Source organism: Myotis davidii, unplaced genomic scaffold (genome assembly GCF_000327345.1).
Source record: "Myotis davidii unplaced genomic scaffold, ASM32734v1 scaffold6, whole genome shotgun sequence".
Classification (NCBI taxonomy): domain Eukaryota; kingdom Metazoa; phylum Chordata; class Mammalia; order Chiroptera; family Vespertilionidae; genus Myotis; species Myotis davidii.
This window is the reverse complement of record NW_006383011.1, coordinates 18,935,522-18,960,492: the sequence shown is the minus strand read 5'-3', so window position 1 is coordinate 18,960,492 and position 24,971 is coordinate 18,935,522. Positions and strand designations below refer to the sequence as shown.

At 36.6% G+C, this 24,971-nt stretch overlaps 1 protein-coding gene across 4 annotated transcripts in view; it reads left to right on the top strand.

Moving 5' to 3' along the window:
- EML4 (echinoderm microtubule associated protein like 4) overlaps nt 1–24,971 on the top strand; it is a 153,925-nt gene that overhangs the window by 78,064 nt on the left and 50,890 nt on the right. Inside the window, exons 3-7 of one of the 4 annotated variants that reach the window (XM_006778652.1) lie at nt 482–611; nt 4,805–4,978; nt 6,965–7,093; nt 7,590–7,615; nt 7,800–7,832. In XM_006778652.1, coding sequence (XP_006778715.1) covers nt 482–611; nt 4,805–4,978; nt 6,965–7,093; nt 7,590–7,615; nt 7,800–7,832 — 492 coding nt within the window. The remainder of the gene's footprint in view (nt 1–481; nt 612–4,804; nt 4,979–6,964; nt 7,094–7,589; nt 7,616–7,799; nt 7,833–24,971) is intronic. The other 3 variants (XM_006778653.1, XM_006778654.1, XM_006778655.1) reach the window with 3 other exon arrangements.

Genomic DNA, 24,971 nt, shown 5'->3' with positions numbered 1-24,971 from the left:
CCAGCATAGGCATCACATATTTATTCCAGTCCTTCTACTGTATAAATTTAAAAAGCAGAGGTTACTTTGTATACTTATAATTTATTAATATGAAATAACATGCTAAGATTTAACATTTAGTATTTCTAATTAAATTTCAACAGAACCTGAGCTATTTCTGAAAATTAGTGACATGTGGGGAATTTGTGGTTTAATTTGAAGCACAACCTAAAATCATGTACTTTAAAGCTGCTATGTGTGGCAGGCAAACCATTTAGGTAACGAATGATCTAGCTGCAATTTAGCAATTTAGCAATTTAGCATGGCTTCCTATAAATTTATTCTGATGAGATTAACTCTTGAGACAAGACTATTGTATGCTGTATACCAGGGAGAAAAATGTGCTTACTAGTTCCAAACACTAATGTTTTAATTTTTTAAACTCTAATCTTTGAGAAATATTTTTAAATTTAGTGAAAATTTTTTTCTTAATCACCTTTAGGTCAAACAGGCATTCGAGAAGCTATTTCCATGTCCTGTATAACCAATGGGAGTGGTACAAACAGAAAACCAAGTCATACCAGCTCTGTCTCAATTGCCAGAAAAGACACTTTTTCATCTGCTGCTAAAAGGTATCCAGAAAAAAAGAAAGAAAAACCGCAAGGACAGAGTGTGTGTGTGTGTGTGTGTGTGTGTGTGTGTGTGTGTGTGTGAGAGAGAGAGAGAGAGAGAGAGAGAGAGAGAGAGAGAGAGAGAGAGAGAGAGAAAACATTGTAAAATGGTTGAATGTGATAACAGCCCACTTCTGAAACAAATGTGAAGTAGAGCTTATGGAATTGAAGTATGTCCTTTGAACATAGAGACATCTCAGCCTGTACTCACTCAGTTTATAATCATCATACCTATTGAGTTGTATGAGGCAGCTTTTGGTTGTAGATTTAAAAAAACATTTGCATTTTCTGGAGCTTTTTTTGGTTTCTTTTTAACAAGCATTTGTTGATGAGTTAAGCGTCACTATGTTTAATATAATTACATAAGTGAATTTTCCATAGAAAGTGATACATTTGATATAACATGCTTGCCTATCTATAATAATAAAAGCATAATATGCTAATTCGACTGGACATCCTTCTGGCCAAAGCCGCGGTGGTGTGGGCAGAGGCAGGCAGGTGGCAGGCTGTGGCCGAGCCCTTTGTATGAATTTCATGCATCAGGCTTCTAGTTTATAAAGTAGTGGGCATACAATTTCAGGTGTACAACATAGTGATTCAGCATTTTTATGTACCCTATGATGTGATCACCACAATAAATCTAGTAAATATCTGTGACCATACAAAGTTATTAAGATATTAATGACTATATTTCCTTTGCTGTACATTACATTCCTGTGACTTATTTTAGAACTGTAAGTTTGTACCTCTTATTCACCTTCACTTTTTTCACCTAACCCTTCCCTTCCTTCTAGCAACCATCAGTTTGTTCTCTGTATCTGAGTCTTTATTTTGTTTTTTTAGGTTCCACATAAAAGTGATATTATACAGTATTTGTCATCTTCTAATGCAGCTTTTTAAAGGAGAAATAGAGTCTTTGATAAATATCTACATTAGTGGGACGTTAAACACTATTATAACTTTTATTCTTTAACCATGACTATAAAATTAAGGCTTAGTTTAAAATATAGTACTGTATGGTATGTGTATTATGTATGTGTGTCAGGGGATGGAAGACAATGGAAATACTGCAATATAAAGGTTTCAGTGGATTACAGATTTATATTCTCTACTTTTCATCAATTAACTTAATCTTTTGTTTCAACAAAATTGCTTTTGTGTAATTCCTAACAAATTATTCCATATGGAGTTTGGAGAGACCACAAGAGATGAACTACATAGTCTTAGAGCTGTTTTCTTCAAAGAATAATTGAGGACCTTAAGTAATAGAATAATATTTTAAAATGTACTGATAGAAAATGGTTGCCTCAATAAACTAATGCTAGTGACTGAATGTTAACCAGGAATGGTGAAGAAATGACAAGATCTTTAGGCCTTTTAAAAGCCCCTTCTAGAATTCAGTCTTTGAAGTCATTGTCATTACAGAATCTAGACTTTCTCCTCCAAGGCATGCAGAAATTTATTACCTGTGCTCTACTCTCAGGGAAGAAAATGACAAATTATAAGAAGACAAATGCATAGTGGAAATTTTTCATACAGTTTTTAATTAACTTCCTTGTATCCAGTAATAGTTCAGATTTTTACCAAGCTATAGTTCTGTGCAATGATCAATATTATGCATGATAATGACTCAGCAGTCTAAGACCAACTGAGTTTGTTACTTTATGATTCAGGGGCTTGGTAGTATTTTGTTTTTAATAAATCAAAAGGAAAATCTCTTAGGTTGTGTGTACCCCATATAAGAGGAGTGGCTTGTGCATTCAGGATAGTTTGAAGAACAAGAAAAAAGCAATTTCTAACTCAGATATAAATTTCAAAGTTAATCTGATATTTTTGAAGTAAAATTATATGTCAGCACACACTTTAAAAAAACACACACAAAAAACTGAACATGAAGTAGAGAGTTAAGGACCAGTCTGAAGGTATCAGAACTTAATCAGATTAAGAAATGTCACTGTCACCCTAACTGGTTTGGCTCAGCGGAGTGTCGGCCTGCGGAGTCAAGGGTCCCGGGTTCGATTCCGGTCAGGGGCATGTACCTTGGTTGTGGGCACATCCCCAGTGGGGGGCATGCAAGAGGCAGCTGATCGATGTTTCTCTCTCATCGATGTTTCTAACTTTCTATCCCTCTCCCCTGCTCTCTGTAAAAAAATCAATAAAATATATTTTAAAAAAATGTCACTGTCAAAATTATGTTAACATTTTAAACTATTATAATGCGATAAATTGTATATAGTATGCATATTTGTTTAAAATGTTTGTAAACCTACTTCTTGTAGATTTATACACCATATAGTCTAATTACAAAATGTTTTTGATTAAGTTTAAACAATTGATAGTATTCTACCTTTTCAACTCTGGAATTCAAGTCTTGATTCTATCTGCTTTGTAGTTTATGCAGTGTAAGGATTCTTACATCATGTGATTAGGCATGGCAGGTGCGTCATTAATCAAGAGTCAAAGTGTAAATACTGTCAACAATAAAAATAAAAGTCAAAGTGTTGAATCACAGAATTTATACATAAATGTTTGTTTTGGTTAATCCTCACCTGAGAATATTTTCTTCATTGATTGTTTTATTTTTAGAGAGTGGAAGGGAAGTGGAGAGATAGAGAGAGAACATCCTTGTGAGACACATCAATTGGTTGCCTCCCGCAAACACCCCAACCTGGGTGGGAATAAAGCCTGCAACTGAGGTACATGCCCTTGACAGGAACCAAACCCAGCACTCTTCAGTCCGTGAAACAACACACCAACCACTAAGCCAAACCAGCTAGGGCCATAAATGTTTTATTTAACACAAAATATCTTATATAATAAAAAGGTAATATGCAAATTGACCCTGATGGTAGAACGACCAGGAAAGACTGGCCAGTCGCTATGATGAGCACTGACCACCAGCGGCAGATGCTCAACATAGGAGCTGCCCCCTGGTGGTCAGTGCGCTCCCACAGGGGGAGCTCCACTCAACCACAAGCCGGGCTGAGGGCTGCAAGCACAGCTGTGGTGGCAGGAGCCTCTCTGGCCTTCTCAGCAGTGCTAAGGATGTCAACTGTGGCTTAGGCCCACTCCCTATGGGGAGTGCCTAAGCTGTCAGTGGGACATCCCCCGAGGGCTCCCGGGCTGCCAGAGGGATGTCTGACTGCCATCCTAGGCCTGATCCCCAGGGAGCGGGCCTAAGCTGGCAGGTGGACATTCTCCGAGGGGTCCCAGACTGTGAGAGGGCACAGGCTGGGCTGAGGGACCCCTCTCCCCCACTGAGTGCATGAATTTTCATGCACCGGGCCTCTGGTATTCACATATATTCATTTGTCAATTAAATGAGCCTCTCATCCCTTTCTAAGTATGCATTTCTGATTAGATGCCTTATTGATGATCTTGCATAAAATATACCCATAGATTATTTTTTATAATTTTTAGTTGTAGTTTTTAAAACAGAGTGAGAAATTTTAAAACTCTTGCAAAACAATATGAATTAGAACCCGTATCTTTCTCTATGATTTTCCCCCCTTAAACTTTTATAGTTGTCTCACCTACATAAAATGTAACAATAATTTTTTTAGTAACTCATTTATATGGAGTCTTTCTGGGGCATTTAACTTAGTGTTCATAAAGATTACAATTCTCTTTTCTTTGTATATTTTGTCAGTTTTCTTTGTATTTAATTACAATGAAAATAAGTACAGCTGGTGTAAACAGATTCAGGGGGGAAGCACAGTGAACTCTTGGTAAATTTAAAACTCAACTGGCAGGAGCAGAAGTATACAGAAGAAATGGGAATTAGAGAATAATCTTCTGAACATGGTCAGCATGCTTTGGGTGTCAGTATGTGTTACAAAAGTAATGGGAAGTGTCACTAATGCTCTCATTTGGGTAAGCTGAAATGAGATCTTCTATTGTTCTTCCAAACCTGCCAAGATGGTTTTGGGTCTAAAGGGGCAATAGATATATTACCTTATTATTCTTAAATTTTTCACTGAAGATTTTAATAGTAGCTTCCAGAATTTTCAAAGAAACATCTTCATTCCAATGAAAGCAGTGTAAATTGTATTCACATGTGTTTTAGGATTGAATTATATAATAATCACTTTTCCCGTCATTTAATTTCTTTTTGTTTAAATTTGTGTTGTTCCATGTTATACTTTATTTTACAGTGGTACAGAAAAAAAGAAAGAAAAACCGCAAGGACAGAGAGAAAAAAAAGAGGAATCTCATTCTAATGATCAAAGTCCACAAATTCGAGCATCACCTTCTCCCCAGCCCTCTTCACAGCCTCTCCAAATACACAGACAAACTCAAGAAAGCAAGAATTCTACTCCCACCAAAAGGTTTTAACTGTCCCTGAGTTCAGAGCTAGGGAATGGTTGTAATGATACCTAAATTCTATGACATGGGAAAAAGTTGGCTATCCATGGATTCCAAGAGAAAGCCTAGTGGCTTTTGTTTTTCCTTTATTGCTATAATCTATACTTTACACATTGGAAAATGAAGAATTTAAGATAAAAATTTCTCATTTAAAATGGGGAGGGGTTGGGTGGGAAACTAAGCTATGAACAGTTTGATGAAAGGAAAGCAGAAATAACCTACTCTAAAACCAAGACATTAATTTTCTAATAAAATTATAGAATATTTTAAATTTATATAACTATGCATAAATTTATAGCCATGGATAGAAAATTGCCATTTGTAATTATCCTCTTCATATTTTGGCATCATTACAACCTTTAGCTTTCAAGGGCCCCTCTCAACAAATGGCTCTTTATTGTTACTGCCTCTCAGTTTTAGGAGAATAAGTTCTTGCTTGAGTAGAGAAATAAATCCATTTCACTTGGTCTTTTCTATGCTAAAGGCTTGCTTGAGGGCTTCTCTCTGTGTCTGTAATAATTAATATTTTAAAGTTGTGAGAGGGGGAGAAGGGAGAGACATTCTAACAATGTGTGTAAGCCTAAATTGGGGATCTAAACCTGCATGCTGGGAGTTCAGTGCTACAGCTGCCTTATAAGCAAATATTTAGACCAACTTAATGAAATAATGCCTGCTTTAGAAATGCTGATTTTAGCTATATGATTAGGTATAGTTATATGGGGTGGGAAAAAGTAGATTTACAGGTGTTCTTTTGCGAAATAATGCAATAATTAATAATAATAATACTAGAGTAAACTCTGTTTTGCATACTCAACAACTATAAACCCACTTTTACCCACTCCTCTTTTTATCAGCATACTTCCACTTGGAAATCTTAGGAAAATATTAAACCATTCTCAGAACTGGCTAGGATTCTAGTAAAATAAATAACCATTTCTAAAAGATTTATAATATATTTTTACTTGATCAGTTTAATATTTTGCCTTAAATCACTAATGGGAAATTTGGGAAAACAAAAAAATCCTTCACTTTATTGATGCATGTTTAACATTTTTAAAAATGCTTCGTCTGTGTGTCTCATGCAAATTTTTCTCCCTGGTCTCATGTGGAGTTTTTCTTAGATACAGCTTATTAATGTTACACACTTTTGAAGTGTATGTGGTTAAAGGTAACTTATTTTTATAATCAATCTCTTAAAGGTTCTGATTTGATCTGATGTCTTCTTTGTCCCAGGCCTTCTTTCCAGCTTATTAAGGTCTCTTGGAAATGTGCTTGCCATTCTAAATTGCTCTTTGGTATACTATTGTGAGAAGTCTTGAAGACTTGGATGAGTTATGGGATGGTTAGCAATGCAGCCAAAAATTTATATAGAAGTCAGGAAATTTTCAGTTATAAATAAATGAATCAGTGTTATAATACAACATTCTTAGGTTAAATTGTGTTTATTTCTAGTCATGGGTAAAATTGTCTCTAAAAGATATAAACAAAAGTTTTACTTTTAGTCCCACAATTTATTTAGAAAGTATCATGTGTACCATATATAATGACATATAAAATGAAATAGCAGCTTTATAACAACTTAGGAAACATTACAGGGTTTTTCACAAATTCATACAGTTCCACCAATTATGAGAAATAGTGCTACTTGGAGATTTAAGCAAATAGATTTTTCCTATTAACAAAAAAAGTACAGATTTTAAAAAATCAAGTAAAACTTATTGTAATGAGTCTTCTGAATAATAGTGAAAACTATAAAATAGATTTGGTAATTGCCTTGCTTTACTCCTTTACTCATCCAGGCAGAACCTTTCAACTAATGCTTCCTTTTCTTTTCTGAATTAGTTTTAAGGAAATGTTAATTGCTGCTTTTATATTCTATATAAACTGTCAATTATATGTCATTGCTATTTATAGAATTTTTCTCTAAGAAATTAATTTGTTTCTTTCAGCATAAAACGACCATCAACAGCTGAGAAGTCACATAATTCCTGGGAAAATTCAGATGATAGTCGTAATAAATTATTGAAGGCAGTTTCAACATCAAAATTAATATCAAAAGTTATAAAAAATACAGACAAGTAAGTATTATACTTTCTCAGTTATATCTGAAAATTAGTAAATATGTGACTGTCATGTTTGCACGTACAATTAAGTGCCTGGTTTGAATTATTTTTTGAAACCTGTAACATAGACACAGATATCAGCATGGTGATTACCAGAAAGAAAGAGGAGTGAGTAGGACAGTGATGGCAAACCTATGACACACGTGTCAGAGGTGACACGCGAACTCATTTTTTTGGTTGATTTTTCTTTGTTAAATGGCATTTAAATATATAAAATAAACATCAAAAATACAAGTCTTTGTTTTACTATGGTTGCAGATATCAAAAAATTTCTATATGTGACACGGCACCAGAGTTAAGTTAGGGTTTTTCAAAATGCTGACACCCCAAGCTCAAAAGGTTCACCATCATTGGCCTAGGCATTGAAGCTTTTACAGTTTTTTCAGGTGGTTCGTAATAATGGTGAGCCAAATAACATTATAAAATAAATGCCTTTGAATTTCTTTTGTAGGCATAAAGATGTCATCATCAACCAAGGTAAAAATTATTTTTTAAAATCTTTGCTTTTCTATATCAGTTAAATTTTTGCTAATTGATCAGTATACTGACTATTTTCATGCAATGTACTTTATTAGCTCATAGTAATTAAAGAAAAGTGCATTATTATAGTCATTTAAGAAAATGCCCAATTATTATAAGATGTCATTTTTGTCTCAACCAGCAAAAATGTCAACCCGTGAAAAAAACAGCCAAGGTAAGAATAAGCTATGCAGTTGGTCACCTTCTAAGTTAATTTCTTCCTGTATCTCTTAATTTGGCTTTTCATTTATTTATACTACCTGACTTTCCTCAAATTACCATATTTGAACTAATGAATTCAGCTAATTTTCTAAAAACCTATCTTATTTCTGTGAGCTCTGAAGATTCAAGGTCAACAGTAGAAATAAATACATCATTACAAAGAGGTATAAAATACTAAAGGGAATTTCTCTCTTTACCTAAGTTATACTTAGAAAAGCCATTTAAAAGATTGATAAATTTTAACTCAATTTCCTGTCTTGCCAACTTAATTGCAAATAATCACTTATTTTTTTTAATGTTTTTATTGCTTTCAAAGAGGAAGGGAGAGGAAAAGAGAGAAATATCAATGAGAGAGAATCATTGATTGGCTGCCTCCCACATGCCCCCTACTGGGGATCAAGCCCGCAACCCAGGCATGTACCCTTGACCGGAATCAAACCCAGGATCCTCCAGTCTGCAGGCCGACGCTCTATCCACTGAGCCAAAGCGGCCAGGGCTCACTTATTTTTTGAAGCTCAGACTGAAAATATGAATCTAGAAAATCCATTTTTTCTTAAATGTTTTTATATTAATTATAATTTCTGGCTACTTGTTGCTGTTGGCTTGTTCTGACCAAAAAAATGAGAGACTTTTGTAAATGTGTATTTAATTTAATTGCAAAGTAGGTATGTTTTGTACATCAGTTTTACATCCCCCTTAGATTGCCTGCAGATTTAATTGAAGCATGCTCTCTAAATGAAAGCATGTCCTTTTTGTGCATGCTTTTTACAGTTCGTTTCTGTGTGTTGTAGTTTTTATTTTCTGACTTACATTAACCAGATACATTATGGTTAACATTTTTGCTGAGATTTAACTTGATTTCTATGAATTTTTACCTTCTCTAGTTTCAATAACAGGAGAAATATTTATTTGTAATCTTCGTTGGATTATTTCTTTTTCTTAGAGATTTTAAATGAAGTTGATTTTAGCTGGCATTCCTCACCTTTAGTTAGGGCTTACTTTCTTCCTCTTTTATAATTTAAGTATAGACTAAGCAATGATTGAAATAGTTGAAGGAAATAATAAGATTTTTATTTACAAAGACAGTTTTTATTTCTGTATATCAAAACAGTTTTTAAAAATAGAAGTAGTGATATGTAGTGGAAAGAGCTGTGAGTGGAAAATCTCTGTGTTTGGTCTTTAGTCCTGGTTGTTCTAGCCTTGTGACCTAGGCAAAATGACAATGTCTCTTAGAGTTTTCTAATCTGAGAATAATAACTATAAAGTTTACGTCACATGGCTCCTGAAGGATGAAATAATATACAGGGGTGAGCAAAAGTAGATTTACAGTTCATATGGAACTAGATATGCAGATTATGATTATTATAGTAGTTTTATAAACTATTTTGTGTACTCACAACTGTAAACCTACTTTTGCTTATCCTCTATATATGAAAGTACTTTAAAAATAGAAGACACCATAACTATAAAAAGGTGCTGTTATTATTACATGTTTTGCTAAAGAGCTTAAATTTTGTAAAATCCTATAGGATAAATGAGAAAGGGCTAGCTGTCTTTTTCTCATGTTGAAGTATGTTCTTTGGAAGGAAAAAGGAACTTAAGATTAGTTTTGTAATAAGTGAATGGTTTGAATTGATGACAGTTTTCAATACTCTTCAGGTATTTAGGTAAATAAATCTATTTAAAAGGGAAGATTTTTGCTATAAAAGCATCACTAAACAGGGTTTTAATGCCTGTGTCTAGAAAGATTGATGGAATGGAAAGCTGGAAAAGATAACAGAAAAATAAATTCTGTTATAGAATTTTTTACCTCAAAAAGATTGTCCCAGATGTTGGAATTGAATATCAATTGTTGCTTGCATTTAGATTTTTATTTTTTTGGAATTTGAGCCAATTCCTTTGCCACTTTAATAAGTTATATTCTATCTGCAGTGTACTCTTAACACTAGAGTGTATCTTTAGGGAGAAGTCTTGTATTTCAGCTTGTTAGGTAGTACAGGCCTGACTGAGATTGAGACAGAATCTGTAAGAATCTTTAGAAAAAAGTAGATGGATTCTAGATAGTTTAATAGGTGGGGTAGAAGAGATAAGGAACAGAGGGGAATCTATGAAGGCTAGCTTGAGCAACTAGGTCAGAGGCATCTACTAAAGTGACATTTGAGGAAGAGTAGATGTATAGAAAAGAATAAGAGTTTGGTTTTGAACAGATACACTTAAATTGTCTGTAAGACTTAATCTGCTGTGTAGCAAGCCACATAGTGTACCAAGCATGTCATACTCGCAGCCAGCGGGCCAAATGCCTCATTTAAATAAACACGAGTTTGACATGCTTGACTGTAAATGTTTAAACACGTGTATTTTGGAGTCCAGAGAATGGATTCACCATTATTTAGCTTTGTGACTTAAGATTACTACTTCTTTTTTGTGGGGGGAGGGGTGTTTATCCTCACCTGAGGATATTTTTCCCCATTGATTTTTAGAGAAAGTGAAAGGAAGGTGGAGAGGCAGAGAGACACATAGATTGGTTGCCTCTTGCCCGCACCCCAGCTGAGGCCAGGGATGGAGCCTGCAACCAAGGTACATGCCCTTGACCGGAATTGAACCCATGACCCTTTAGTCCACAGGCCAATGCTCTATCTAGTAAGCCATTTTCTTAAGTTATTTGTTTTCTCATGAGACAATAATAAATTCTAAATGATTATTATAAAAATAAAGATAATAAAATGTTTAAACATAGTACCGGGCATATCAAATCAAGTAAGTTTTAGTTGTTACATCCTTGTACTGAAATATGTTATAAGATGAAAAGATGACCATTAAATAGATAACCTTCATTTGATAAAATTGTAGATATATTTTTAAAGTTTGGTATTCATTTTGGATAGCATATTTCACAGCACATTTACTTACACCTTAGGTATTAATCCAAAATATGTGTTATTTTTAGACACTCTTTAAAATATGATTTATTGATTTCTTTAGCTCTTTTTGACAATGACAAGTGTGACTTGCTCCAAGTCATCTGTTTTGATTTGGGAAGAAGCCTATTTACATTTGATAACGTTTAGGTGAGTGGTAGCAGGGAAAATTTTACTTCAAAGGCCTGAGTCCTTCAGCCACAGCAGAGTAGTAGGAGAAGAGCTGTATGTAAGCTGCATGTTCTGATTAGCACTCAGGCAGAAGGAAGGAAACCGTGCATGAAAGCACTGGAAGGTGGAATGGGATGTATACAGGGCAATCTCTGAAGCTAGGTGTGGGTGGAAGGACAGGTTAAACCACTGAAAAGAGGCTCTTACTGACTTAGATCTTTATCTACACTCAAATCCCAGAAGCCTAAACACTTTCATTACTCTTCTTTCTATTTCTGGCACATTCTGCTCCCATCTCAAAAGAAATAAAGACTTAGCACATCAAGTTAAACTGAAGAAATTTTCCTGTAGGACTGTTTATTGTTAGATGTAGCAGCTAGGTTTCTAGTACAATACTACTCATTTAGTAAGTTATTAATTAGAAAGCTTTTTGAGCTAACTTTTATAAAATTATTTATTGGGGGAAATAGATAATCTGACAAATTTTGTAATAAGCAAAATGAATACAGCCTATAAGCTCATCCTTATAATGGTTATCCATATATCCTTATAATGGTTTCCATATTTTTTAAATATGGAAAATAAGTTTCACATGAATGCCCTCAAGTTATTGCATATGACTGTGTGTTTTTTTCAGGCTTGGATAATCTTTCGTCACTTTTTCTGTATAGTGTCTTAGCAAATAATTGTCTGATCATATTAAGAACCTGAATGACTCAGATTCCTATTGGAGAGAAATCTGCTTAATTGAGGAAAAGGAAACTCATCAACCACCAAGTCACACTCTTCCTCTTATAGTGGGTTTCATTGCTCTAAGATTAGATTCATTCTTGCTTAATTGTCAAATCATGCAGTAACATCCTAGTTACAGGTGTATTTAGCGGGAAAAATAGTTAATTATATTTTAGAAAATTGAGACATAATTCACAATTTATTAGCTACTAAGCTACCTGTCTAAAAATGGCTTCAGATGAAAAGTACAAGTCATTTTGAAATACATAACTGTCTTAATGCCTTCGGTAATTTGTTGTAGCCACACAGTTCAAATAATCTAAAAATATAAAATCATTTATAAAATTGGAAAAAGAAAGCTCTTAAGTAATCGTTTAATTTTCAAAGCTATTCCAGTTCTTATGTATTTCTTTATTCTTTATCAGATACACTTTTTTAAAATAATTTTTTAAATGTATTTAATTGATTTTTTACAGAGAGGAAAGGAGAGAGATAGAGAGTTAGAAACATCAATGAGAGAGCACCATCGATCAGCTGCCTCCTGCACATCTCCTACTGGGGATGTGCCCACAGCCCAGGTACATGCCCTTGACCGGAATCGAACCTGGGACCTTTCAGTCCGCAGGCCGACGCTCTATCCACTGAGCCAAACCGGTGACGGCTAAAATAATTTTTTAAATGTATTTAATTGATTTTTTACAGAGAGGAAAGGAGAGAGATAGAGAGTTAGAAACATCAATGAGAGAGCACCATCGATCAGCTGCCTCCTGCACATCTCCTACTGGGGATGTGCCCACAGCCCAGGTACATGCCCTTGACCGGAATCGAACCTGGGACCTTTCAGTCCGCAGGCCGACGCTCTATCCACTGAGCCAAACCGGTGACGGCTAAAATAATTTTTTAAATGTATTTAATTGATTTTTTACAGAGAGGAAAGGAGAGAGATAGAGAGTTAGAAACATCAATGAGAGAGCACCATCGATCAGCTGCCTCCTGCACATCTCCTACTGGGGATGTGCCCACAGCCCAGGTACATGCCCTTGACCGGAATCGAACCTGGGACCTTTCAGTCCGCAGGCCGACGCTCTATCCACTGAGCCAAACCGGTGACGGCTAAAATAATTTTTTAAATGTATTTAATTGATTTTTTACAGAGAGGAAAGGAGAGAGATAGAGAGTTAGAAACATCAATGAGAGAGCACCATCGATCAGCTGCCTCCTGCACATCTCCTACTGGGGATGTGCCCACAGCCCAGGTACATGCCCTTGACCGGAATCGAACCTGGGACCTTTCAGTCCGCAGGCCGACGCTCTATCCACTGAGCCAAACCGGTGACGGCTAAAATAATTTTTTAAATGTATTTAATTGATTTTTTACAGAGAGGAAAGGAGAGAGATAGAGAGTTAGAAACATCAATGAGAGAGCACCATCGATCAGCTGCCTCCTGCACATCTCCTACTGGGGATGTGCCCACAGCCCAGGTACATGCCCTTGACCGGAATCGAACCTGGGACCTTTCAGTCCGCAGGCCGACGCTCTATCCACTGAGCCAAACCGGTGACGGCTAAAATAATTTTTTAAATGTATTTAATTGATTTTTTACAGAGAGGAAAGGAGAGAGATAGAGAGTTAGAAACATCAATGAGAGAGCACCATCGATCAGCTGCCTCCTGCACATCTCCTACTGGGGATGTGCCCACAGCCCAGGTACATGCCCTTGACCGGAATCGAACCTGGGACCTTTCAGTCCGCAGGCCGACGCTCTATCCACTGAGCCAAACCGGTGACGGCTAAAATAATTTTTTAAATGTATTTAATTGATTTTTTACAGAGAGGAAAGGAGAGAGATAGAGAGTTAGAAACATCAATGAGAGAGCACCATCGATCAGCTGCCTCCTGCACATCTCCTACTGGGGATGTGCCCACAGCCCAGGTACATGCCCTTGACCGGAATCGAACCTGGGACCTTTCAGTCCGCAGGCCGACGCTCTATCCACTGAGCCAAACCGGTGACGGCTAAAATAATTTTTTAAATGTATTTAATTGATTTTTTACAGAGAGGAAAGGAGAGAGATAGAGAGTTAGAAACATCAATGAGAGAGCACCATCGATCAGCTGCCTCCTGCACATCTCCTACTGGGGATGTGCCCACAGCCCAGGTACATGCCCTTGACCGGAATCGAACCTGGGACCTTTCAGTCCGCAGGCCGACGCTCTATCCACTGAGCCAAACCGGTGACGGCTAAAATAATTTTTTAAATGTATTTAATTGATTTTTTACAGAGAGGAAAGGAGAGAGATAGAGAGTTAGAAACATCAATGAGAGAGCACCATCGATCAGCTGCCTCCTGCACATCTCCTACTGGGGATGTGCCCACAGCCCAGGTACATGCCCTTGACCGGAATCGAACCTGGGACCTTTCAGTCCGCAGGCCGACGCTCTATCCACTGAGCCAAACCGGTGACGGCTAAAATAATTTTTTAAATGTATTTAATTGATTTTTTACAGAGAGGAAAGGAGAGAGATAGAGAGTTAGAAACATCAATGAGAGAGCACCATCGATCAGCTGCCTCCTGCACATCTCCTACTGGGGATGTGCCCACAGCCCAGGTACATGCCCTTGACCGGAATCGAACCTGGGACCTTTCAGTCCGCAGGCCGACGCTCTATCCACTGAGCCAAACCGGTGACGGCTAAAATAATTTTTTAAATGTATTTAATTGATTTTTTACAGAGAGGAAAGGAGAGAGATAGAGAGTTAGAAACATCAATGAGAGAGCACCATCGATCAGCTGCCTCCTGCACATCTCCTACTGGGGATGTGCCCACAGCCCAGGTACATGCCCTTGACCGGAATCGAACCTGGGACCTTTCAGTCCGCAGGCCGACGCTCTATCCACTGAGCCAAACCGGTGACGGCTAAAATAATTTTTTAAATGTATTTAATTGATTTTTTACAGAGAGGAAAGGAGAGAGATAGAGAGTTAGAAACATCAATGAGAGAGCACCATCGATCAGCTGCCTCCTGCACATCTCCTACTGGGGATGTGCCCACAGCCCAGGTACATGCCCTTGACCGGAATCGAACCTGGGACCTTTCAGTCCGCAGGCCGACGCTCTATCCACTGAGCCAAACCGGTGACGGCTAAAATAATTTTTTAAATGTATTTAATTGATTTTTTACAGAGAGGAAAGGAGAGAGATAGAGAGTTAGAAACATCAATGAGAGAGCACCATCGATCAGCTGCCTCCTGCACATCTCCTACTGGGGATGTGCCCACAGCCCAGGTACATGCCCTTGACCGGAATCGAACCTGGGACCTTTCAGTCCGCAGGCCGACGCTCTATCCACTGAGCCAAACCGGTTACGGCTAAAATAATTTTTTATTGTTGAAAGTATTACATATGTTCTCCCCTTTCCCCCATTGACCTTCCCCAGCCCGCCTCTGCCCTTCGCGCCCCAGGCCTTCAGCACCCTATTGTCTGTGTCCATGGGTTATGTATATATGCATACAAAGTTTTTGGTTGATTACCTCCCACCCAACCATCCTTCCCCACCTTCCCTCTGAGATTCCGCACTCTGTTCTAGTATGCTTCCATGTCTCTGGATCCACTCCATTTATCCATTTATTTTGTTACTTAGATTCCACATATGAGTGCAATCATGTGATACTTGTCTTTCTCTGACTGACTTATTTCACAGGTATCATGCTAAGTGAAATCAGATACACATTTTAAACATTCATTTAACAAATACTAATTTAATAAGTGCTTATTTTGTCAAGACCTATCCTAGGCACTCCAGGATTCATCAGTTATAATGTCTGAACTTTGTGAAACTTATATTCTGGATATAAGAAGCAGATAATAAATACTTAGTATAAAATATGTGCTTATCTGGAGAAAAGAATTTCATGAGCAGAGAAATCTGGAAGTACATGAGCCCTAAGACAAGATCTTTCTTGCTGTTAAGAATCAGCAAGGAGATCATTGGTTGTAGTGTGCATACAATTTTGTACTTGTTACTCATTACATTTATAAAATTCTGATTGATTCTAAGGAACAGAAGCTTCATTAGGGCACCTCATTTAGGAAAGGGAAGCAAAGTGGTATAGAGGAAAGAGCGTAAGCATGAGACCTAGTTAGTGTAAAGTGACTTGTACCACCGAAGTTTAAAGAATCAGAATCCTATAATGATTAAAATTATGAGTGTAAGTTGAAGAGAAGCTCAAAATTCCATTTGCCGAAAGAAATTATTTAAAAACATGAAACATTGTTCATCTGATAATTTTTTCTTGTAACTGAGACTTTGGACCTCATTCCTTCTATACTAGATAGCACTAAGGGCCTCTAATAACTTTTGAAAGTTCTTTCTTGCAGCAAATAGAAAATGGAGAATAATCTGCCCCCTCCCCCATTCCTTCACTGACTTGTTTTAATCTACTATTTAAAGAATTTGAATGCAGGTGCTTTTGTTCAGTGCCTTACATTGTTTTCTGACCTGTTGGCTCCAGGCATTCTGTCCAAAAACCTGATCATACCTGTGTAAATTGAGCATTGTATCTGAAAAAATAACTAAAACTTACCTATAAAGTATATACCAGTGATGGCGAACCTTTTGAGCTTGGGGTGTAAGCATTTTGAAAAACCCTAACTTAACTCTGGTGCCGTGTCACATGTAGAAATTTTTTGATATTTGCAACCATAGTAAAACAAAGACTTATATTTTTGATATTTATTTTATATATTTAAATGCCATTTAACAAAGAAAAATCAACCAAAACAATGTGTTCGTGTGTCACCTCTGACCCACATGTCATAGGTTTGCCATCACTGGTATATAAGCTAATAGTCCTACTGACACTGTGTATATATTGTTACCTATTGAGAGAGAGTATATTCTCACCTGCTACAAGGGTGCACAGTTTGAAAGAAAGAAACAAACAAAAAGTCAAAAAGCCCTTAACTGAGCTACAGGTAGTATCTTTTCTTGTTGTTACTAAGATGGTACCCACAATTTTGCAATTTCAGAATTAAGGAAAAAGGGTGCTCACTTTAAGCCTGTTTTAGTTTGAATAGCAGGAAAGACAGGAAACCAAATAATGCATTTTATTTTATTTTATTTTTTTAAAATATATTTTATTGATTTTTTTACAGAGAGGAAGGGAGAGAGATAGAGAGCTAGAAACATCAATCAGCTGCCTCCTGCACATCTCCTACTGGGGATGTGCCCACAACCCAGGTACATGCCCTTGACCGGAATCGAACCTGGGACCTTTCAGTCCGCAGGCCGACGCTCTATCCACTGAGCCAAACCGGTTTCAGCCCAAATAATGCATTTTAAAAAAAATCCTTCTAAAACTTAGATACTGGGCCTCTTAAAATGGGCTAGATAAACATTACTTAGATCCCTAGGTCTGGGCTTTTCCAGGTATTCTCTATATTTTAAAAGGAGATAAAAAAGAACATGTTTTCTCCATTGGAGATTTTTTTTAAAGCCTTGTAAAAGCAAAGATCTGATTTCTTGATGTTGTTGGTAACAATCTTATAGATTAAAATATGTTTAAAGGCTCTCCAATTTTTTTTATATATATAATCTGTCCCCACTTTTAATAATATATGTTCTTAAGATCTTTTTTCCTTATTCTTAACTGAAAAAAAGCCCCAACTGCTCCCTTTGGACATGGGGAATAATGACTTGTCATAAGAGAACATCCTAGTCTTATGCATATTTATTTTATTGTGGTTGAAAACTTTTCACCCATATCATATTTTCACAACTATAAGCATAAGTTTAAAAAATATCTAAACTAAAAATCTAATTAACCAGAAAAATTTTCATTCCTAAAGCATATCAATTAACTAAGATAACATAGTTAAAAATCCATTTTGTCCAGAAATGGCAATTAGACTTTATGATGTGTTGCTCACTGTCACAATTACTATTTTCCTGAAGCACTTTGAAAATAATTTTGAAACTTGTGATTAGGATTAGTAGAAAAGAGGTACAGTTGATCAGTGAGATATACCAAGATTGGGAGAAAAGGCAAAGTAAAATAAATCATGTTGCACATTCCTGAACTATACTTATAATTGGCTCCTCAGGAACTGTTCCACCAAAAATATTATTTTGAGTATTTCTTTTAATAATCCTTTTTAAATGTTTTAAGGATTGTGAAATATTTTAATCTTGCTGAAAATGTATGCAAATAATATATAGCTAACCCCTGTATAGTGACCACCCAGATCTATTAGATCTTTATATTTTGCTTTGTTTGACTCAGACTGAGGAATTTGTTTGTTGTATTTTGTTCTGTTTTTTTTTTTTTTTAGAAATAAAGCATTTAAGGTGAAGTTGAAGCCTCTCCTTAATCCTTTTTCATTAGAATTTCATATACAGGTTTTTATTATCCCCCTGTAGGCTCCTGATTCTCTTCCTACTGTACTGAATTGAGAAAGAGCTAGAAGAATAAATGTTTTGACATCTAGGAGAGGTCAATGGGGGAAAAAGGAGACATATGTAATACTTTAAACAATAATGAACTTAAATTATTAAAAAAGAATTTAAAAAAGAATATAGCAATACTAGCCTCTTGAAAATCCCAGGGAATCTTTTGTGAGAGGAAACAAAAAGGTCAAGGACACACCTTTCTGTTTTTAAAACCACTTTTTCAATTGACTTTTTGAAAAACGAGAATCGGCATGTACACAAGTGATGGATTTGTTTATCAATGAGTGCTGATGCCATTGCCTGGAAGTTCTCAGGGCGTTTTCACCACAGCAGTGGTCCAGCAAGCCCTGGTTTCCTGTAACAAGTGAAAAGAATGTGCAGGACGCAGAGGGCTGACTGTGCAGAATGCTGAGCGCTTGGTAAACTGAATCCAACCTCAAGGAGGAAAACAGTGACCTTGCCTACAGCAGAAACACCACCAAGGTGGAAGGGTTCTCCCCTTTCATGTCCATGTAACTTGTTATTAGTTACCTTTATATTATGAGACAAAGAGAATGTTAATAAAGAAATAAGACTGAACAATAGTTTTTAACATAAAAAAATGTTTTGACATCTAAAGTTTATTTTTTTTTAAATTTCTTTTGAAAAATTGAATACAACTTGGTATATGCAGATGTAATGAACAAAATTTTCATTTAGTGCTTAAAATAACTTTTTTGAGCATTTAAATGAGTTATCTGAGTTTTTAAAATACAACCATATTTTGCTTAGTTCAAAGAAGTTTTCAGCAGTTTAGCCAGTGGTTAGAAGTTTTGTTTATATTGTTGGAATAGACTTTTTTTCTATCTTGTCTCAAAGAAAGACTTTTCCAGGCAGTAAAAATAATCTAAAATGCTTAAACAAGCTCCCATATCTGATATTTTAAAGTAATTTTTATGATAATCACAGTTGTAAACAAAACACCAAATAGAAATCTGATTAAAGGAGGTTATATTTAAGAATGTAGTTAACTGCAAGTTGGCTTATTACAGTAATTAGGATGAGAGTTGATTAGATGTGTAAGACTTGTTTATGCCTGTGTTGTAAGCTCCTAAGGGACTGGGTTCACATCTTTTATATCTTCATTGTGCACACTCATCACCACCTCTATCCCCCATAATTAAGAATTCAGGAAAACGTATCAGCTAGTAGAACTCAGCCTATAGAACAAAGAAAATTAAGGTCGTATTTCAGTACTTGGTCAAAACTAACTATATAACGTTTGGCAAGCACGACAAATAGGAATTTTTGAAGTCTTTAAAAAAGGATTAATAAGAAGGTTTGTTTATATTCCTCTTAATTCACCTCTCCCTTTTAAAATTTTGAATCTACATTTATTTTGTGACCAACGTTTACAGCTAGACCTTGGAAAGGGGTGAAATTTAGACTTTATGATAGGACAAATCAAATTCCTATTTAGAGTCCAAATATACTTACCGTTTACATTGTTTCATTGGAATTTTAAAATGTTAAATCATTACTACAATATAGCTGGGACATTAATGGATTTGAAATTTTATGCTTGAAAAATACAGTGGGGCCTTGACTTACAAGTTTAATTCATTCTGTGATGGAGCTCCTAACTCAGATTACTCGTATGTCAAATCAATTGTGAACAAGTGAGACATGTGATGCTGGGCTGATGTTGTGGTGTTCACTGTGACGTTTGCTATACCAACTAGCGGTGGGGTATCTGAAGCTGGCTCGTAACCCGAATGTTAACTCACAACTCAAAGCAAAAGATTGGCTGAGAGACGGCTCGTATCTCGAAAAACTCCTTAGTCGGGACACTTGTAAGTCAAGGCCCCACTGTACATTCTTTTTAAGAAAATACTTTAGCCTGCCTAAAGTGGTCTTTGTCACAGCTACTGTAAAATTGTAATCAATATTTCTAACATCCTCCTATATAATAAAAGTCTAATATGCAAGTTGTCTCCTCAACTGGGAGTTTGACCAGGGGGCGGGACCAGCCTGCCAACCGCCCACAGCTCCTCCCCCTTGCCAGCCCCATCCCGGCCAGTGGTGGCAGCAGGCAGCTGGGGGAAGGGAGGCCCTGGCTGGCAGCCGGCAGCCACTAGGGACCCTACTGGTGCACGAATTTCATGCACTGGGCCTCTAGTCTTGCTTATAAGTCTGTTGTTTAGCTCTCTAATTTGGGGGACTATAACCGTTAATATCAGAGACAAAGGGTAAATGTTCCCACACGTCCCATGTGGTTCACGGTTCAGGATCTGTAAGAGAGGCCACACACAAATGAAAGAGGTGAGACAAGAAATAATTTGGAAATTGGGGGGCCAGGCGAGAGCCCATCCCAAGAGGATGGACTCCCCTTTTGCTTAGGCCTTGCCATTTTTTTATTTAGTTTGGGATACACCTATAGCCCTTAGGCAGGCAAGTTCCAGTAACAGACTATCTTATCAGTAAGGATTTACATGACTATCTGGTGGGGAAGTTGCTTCAGCTACCATTGTCTGGACTGAACAGTGGGTGCATAGCCTTGACCTTTGCCAGGGCTTCAGGGGTCACCAGCATTCTGCGCTCCTTGTCCACACCTCTCTACTAGAGAAGACAATAGGCGGTTCCCCACAAAGCTCAAACTAAAGAATCTTTAATTTTCTGTTTGTTCATTGATATTAGGTAGTGTCAACTCTACAACTATATTTTAGTTCAAGGTAAAATGCAAATTCTAGTTTTGATGGGCTCTTTAGTTCTAAAGATTGTTTAAAAAATATTTTAATGGATTCTGAAAGTGAAAATTTGGGGGAGAATGGTGCTTTAAATTATAAGCATTCCCATAGTTCAGAAGGCTGGTTGTTTGTTTGTTAAATTTATAAGTCCAGAAATAGGGCAAGGTGTGAAAAAAATAACTGGAGGAACTGATCATGGAGCAGAGTTGTCCAGTAATAACTTCCTTTTCTGCTCAGTCTGAAGTTTTCCTTTCACTTTTTTACAATCTGTGAAAGATTAATAAATTTTGACTAAAATCTTTTAAATGTATAAGCAACTTTAATAATCAGTTATGTACATCTTTAGGAATCATTTTAGTAAAACTTCTTTTCCTTGAACACCCAAGATAACTATCCCACAGGGTTTGGATTAGGGAATTTGAAGATCATTTTGTGACTTGGAGCACTTTGGGGTACAGGACAGCCTAGGGGTGATATTAAGGTAGAAGGTTAACAAAACCTGAGGAGGCTAAAGAGAAAGTGCTAGGGGGTGTGTGAGAAGAACATAGAAAGGGAAGTGTAGCATCAAGCATTTCAGTATTTTGACTATCATTCACTCTTCTCAAAGATAATAGAGCAGAAACATCACCTTCCTCTTCTATTTCCTACTGTTGGGATTCAGAGCTCAAGCTATTATTATTTGAAATATAAGTAAGCTGTATTGTCAGGTAATTGGGCTTCTTTGGACTAGCCTGAGGACCTTACTGAAAGATTCGGGGTGGGCCGGGGTCGCGCACCTATGACATAATATATGGGAAACATACTGAGTGAATGACAGACTGGGTTAAATATACTAAACTTAAGGCCATAATATATCAAAAGAGATTTTATTCCAGGCACCTGGGTACAGGTGGGCTGAGACCGAGAAAGGCATCAGCCAAGAGACCAGGGAGAGAGAAGTTTTTTTAATTAATTTTTGCTGGCTGTAAGCTGCTCTGCTGACTAAAGAGTCCGGTCTGTCCTTGGCTCCTCCCAGCATCAGATGGCTAGTGGTTATCTGGGCTATGCGGTGCTCAAGTTGCACGCTTTCTGCAGGTAGTTGCACGCTTTCTGCAAGATACCTGCTAAGCACAATAAGTTTTCTCTGCTTCGTTTCAGTCTCTTTAACCAGTGGTTCTCAACCTGTAGGTCGCGACCCCTTTGGGGGTTGAATGACCCTTTCACAGGGGTCGCCTAAGACCATCGGAAAACACATATATAATTACATATTGTTTTTGTGATTAATCACTATGCTTTAATTCAATTTGTAACAATGAAAATACATCCTGCATATCAGATATTTACATTACGATTCACAACAGTAGCAAAATTACAATTATGAAGTAGCAACGAAAATAATTTTATGGTTGGGGGTCACCACAACATGAGGAAACTGTATTAAAGGGTTGCAGCATTAGGAAGGTTGAGAACCACTGTCTTTAACCCTTTCACTTACATTTGTGTGAACAATACTGTCAATAGAAATAGATATATATAATGTACAACACATGTCTAATTTTAAATGTTCTAGTAGCCACATTTTAAAAAGTAAAAAGAACACAGGTAAGATAAAGTTTAGTATATTTAACCCAGTCTGTCATTCACTCAATATGTTTCCCAAGTTCTACATAATACACAAAATTTTGGAATACAATCTAAAAACTCATTTGACCTCTCTAAGCCTTAGGTTCCCCTCTGTAAAAGTGGGAATGGAATTAGGCGAGCTCTAAGATTTCTTTCAGTTTCAACATTATATGTGTCTAGAGAAATGAACTGATGGTCTTTTATGGTATTTTTATTAACACTATTCCACAGAATTTCTAGATAGGTAGTTCCTTTACTTTTACTTAGTTGCTAGCGCTACTTGAAAGTTGGTAAAGAAATCAGTATGGTATTCTGTTGGCAAAGGTGAGCATTTTTGTTTTGTTTTTTTCTTTTATACTATCCTAAACCTATTCCCTTTGCTGGATATACAATCTACTCTAAGAGGTGATAGAAGCATCTATTAAATGCTTTGCTTTTTATTCAGAAAGCATTTATCACATATATATGTGATCAAAAATTCTGGGAGAAATTCCAAAGGACAGGATATCTGCCTTTAAGAATTTAAAAACAATTGCAAATTACATAACAAATTCACATTGATAAGAAAGCAAACTTGGGGGGGTGGGGGAGGACAAGGAAATACAGATAAGGATGGTTGCAGAAGGGAAATAGTAGCAGCTGGTAATCATTTAGTTATCAAAGTTCAGCTCTGCTAAAAATCACCAGGAAGCAGAGCCCACTCTCAGATTCAGAAGTAATAAAGACATATATCATGTGCTGTTAAAATCGTGGCGTGGGAGGTGTTAGCCTGTTCTTAGGTTTGAGAGGCTGAGCACACTGTGAGTAATAATAATAAAAATAACTTGAACTTCTCACCCATAACAAGCATAATTTTTCAATCCAACTCTGAAGAAATACTTGTAGATATTCAGCAAAGTAATGTATCTTTCCTTCTTCAGTTTGCATTATATAAAGTATTGAGGTATTATGTATTCTTCTCCTTAGCAGTGTAGGTCATTATTAGAGGTCCTAAGGTTGTATCAACCTCTGGTTGATGACCACATTTTCAGTCTGTGTCTAATCCAGGGGCAGGCAACCCCTGGCATGCGTGCCAAACATGGCACAGCAGTAACTTTTGCTGGCACTCGAAACCCTCTCTTATAATCTTCCATTTACAATTTTTGTGAATATTTGAATGACTTAAATGTTAAATTACAAGGAACTGGCAAGACACTTGATGTTATGTTTGATTACATAAAGGCTTTTGAAAAGAAATTGGAAGTCTTTAAGAGGGATGTGGATGGTGAGAGATTTAGATATTTCCCAAACTTCAAGAGGCACATCAAAGACCTCCCAAAAGATGATAGAACAGACTGTCAAAGCCTTCAAAAGCTGTTTTTAAACATCATCGAGCCAACTATTGAGCCGTTCTTCTCCAGATTTGCGAAATTCAGAGAACTGGAAGAGCAGCAAAATTCATGAGGTTTCCAGACAACATGAAACTGGAGGAACTAAACTTACAAATGTTTTCATGGATAGCCATGGCTGATTTTGAAATGCAGTTGATTGAGTTTCAGAGTAGCTCAATTTAGAAGCAGAAACTTATTGACCTTAGAGTTGACTTGGAAAACATTGAAAAAAAGCGATTAGAGACAGGAGTACCAGAGAGAAGTGTCGAAAACGAACTATTGAGGACTTGGAATGCCATTCCAGAAAATTTTTTCTGTTTAAAGAACTTTGCAACAGCGTTACTCTCCATGTTTTCATTCACATACGCTTGTGAATCTTTGTTCCCAGTATAAAAAAAAATGTATTTTTCATCATCATATACTGTGTTTTTGTCGCTCAAATGAATTTTATTATTTCTACAAGGTTCTTCACATACGTACACCTTAAGAGATATCAAGTAGGCGTAACATGTTCTCAAAAAATTAGGGTTGGCACTCAGAAGAATTTTGAGTCAGATTTTGCTGGTTTTGGCACGCACTCACAAAAAGGTTGCCCACCCCTGGTCTAGTCTGTTTTCATATTACCAGACAAGTTGGCAAGTGATAGACACTTCCTATGCTTTGTACTCGGTTTCTTATTTTCTCCTTCTCTTTAGGTTCTTTTCTAACTCGTTTGCACCCACTACAACATTTATTAAACCTATCTGTATGTAGGCGGGAATACTGGGGCTGTTGGGTGTCTTTTTTTTTAATGGCATAAGTAATAATTTCATTTGTTTAGTTAAGTGAAATATTATCCCACTTGTAAAAGGTGTACAATAAAGATTGATTTGATTCTAGAGTTGTCTTTTTGATATTTTTAGTTTTAGACTATTGTAGATCTTATAAACAGCCATTGGTTTATGAAATAAAAGATGTTTTAGAACCTAGTCTGTTAAATAGAAACTGTTTCCTAGCATTGTCTTTAAAATTTTATCTACACTAATAAGAGAGAAAAATGGTAATTGGCGTACAACGCTACCCTTTTCATTGGCTAATCAGGGCTATATGCAAATTAACTGCCAACTCAGATGGCAGTTAA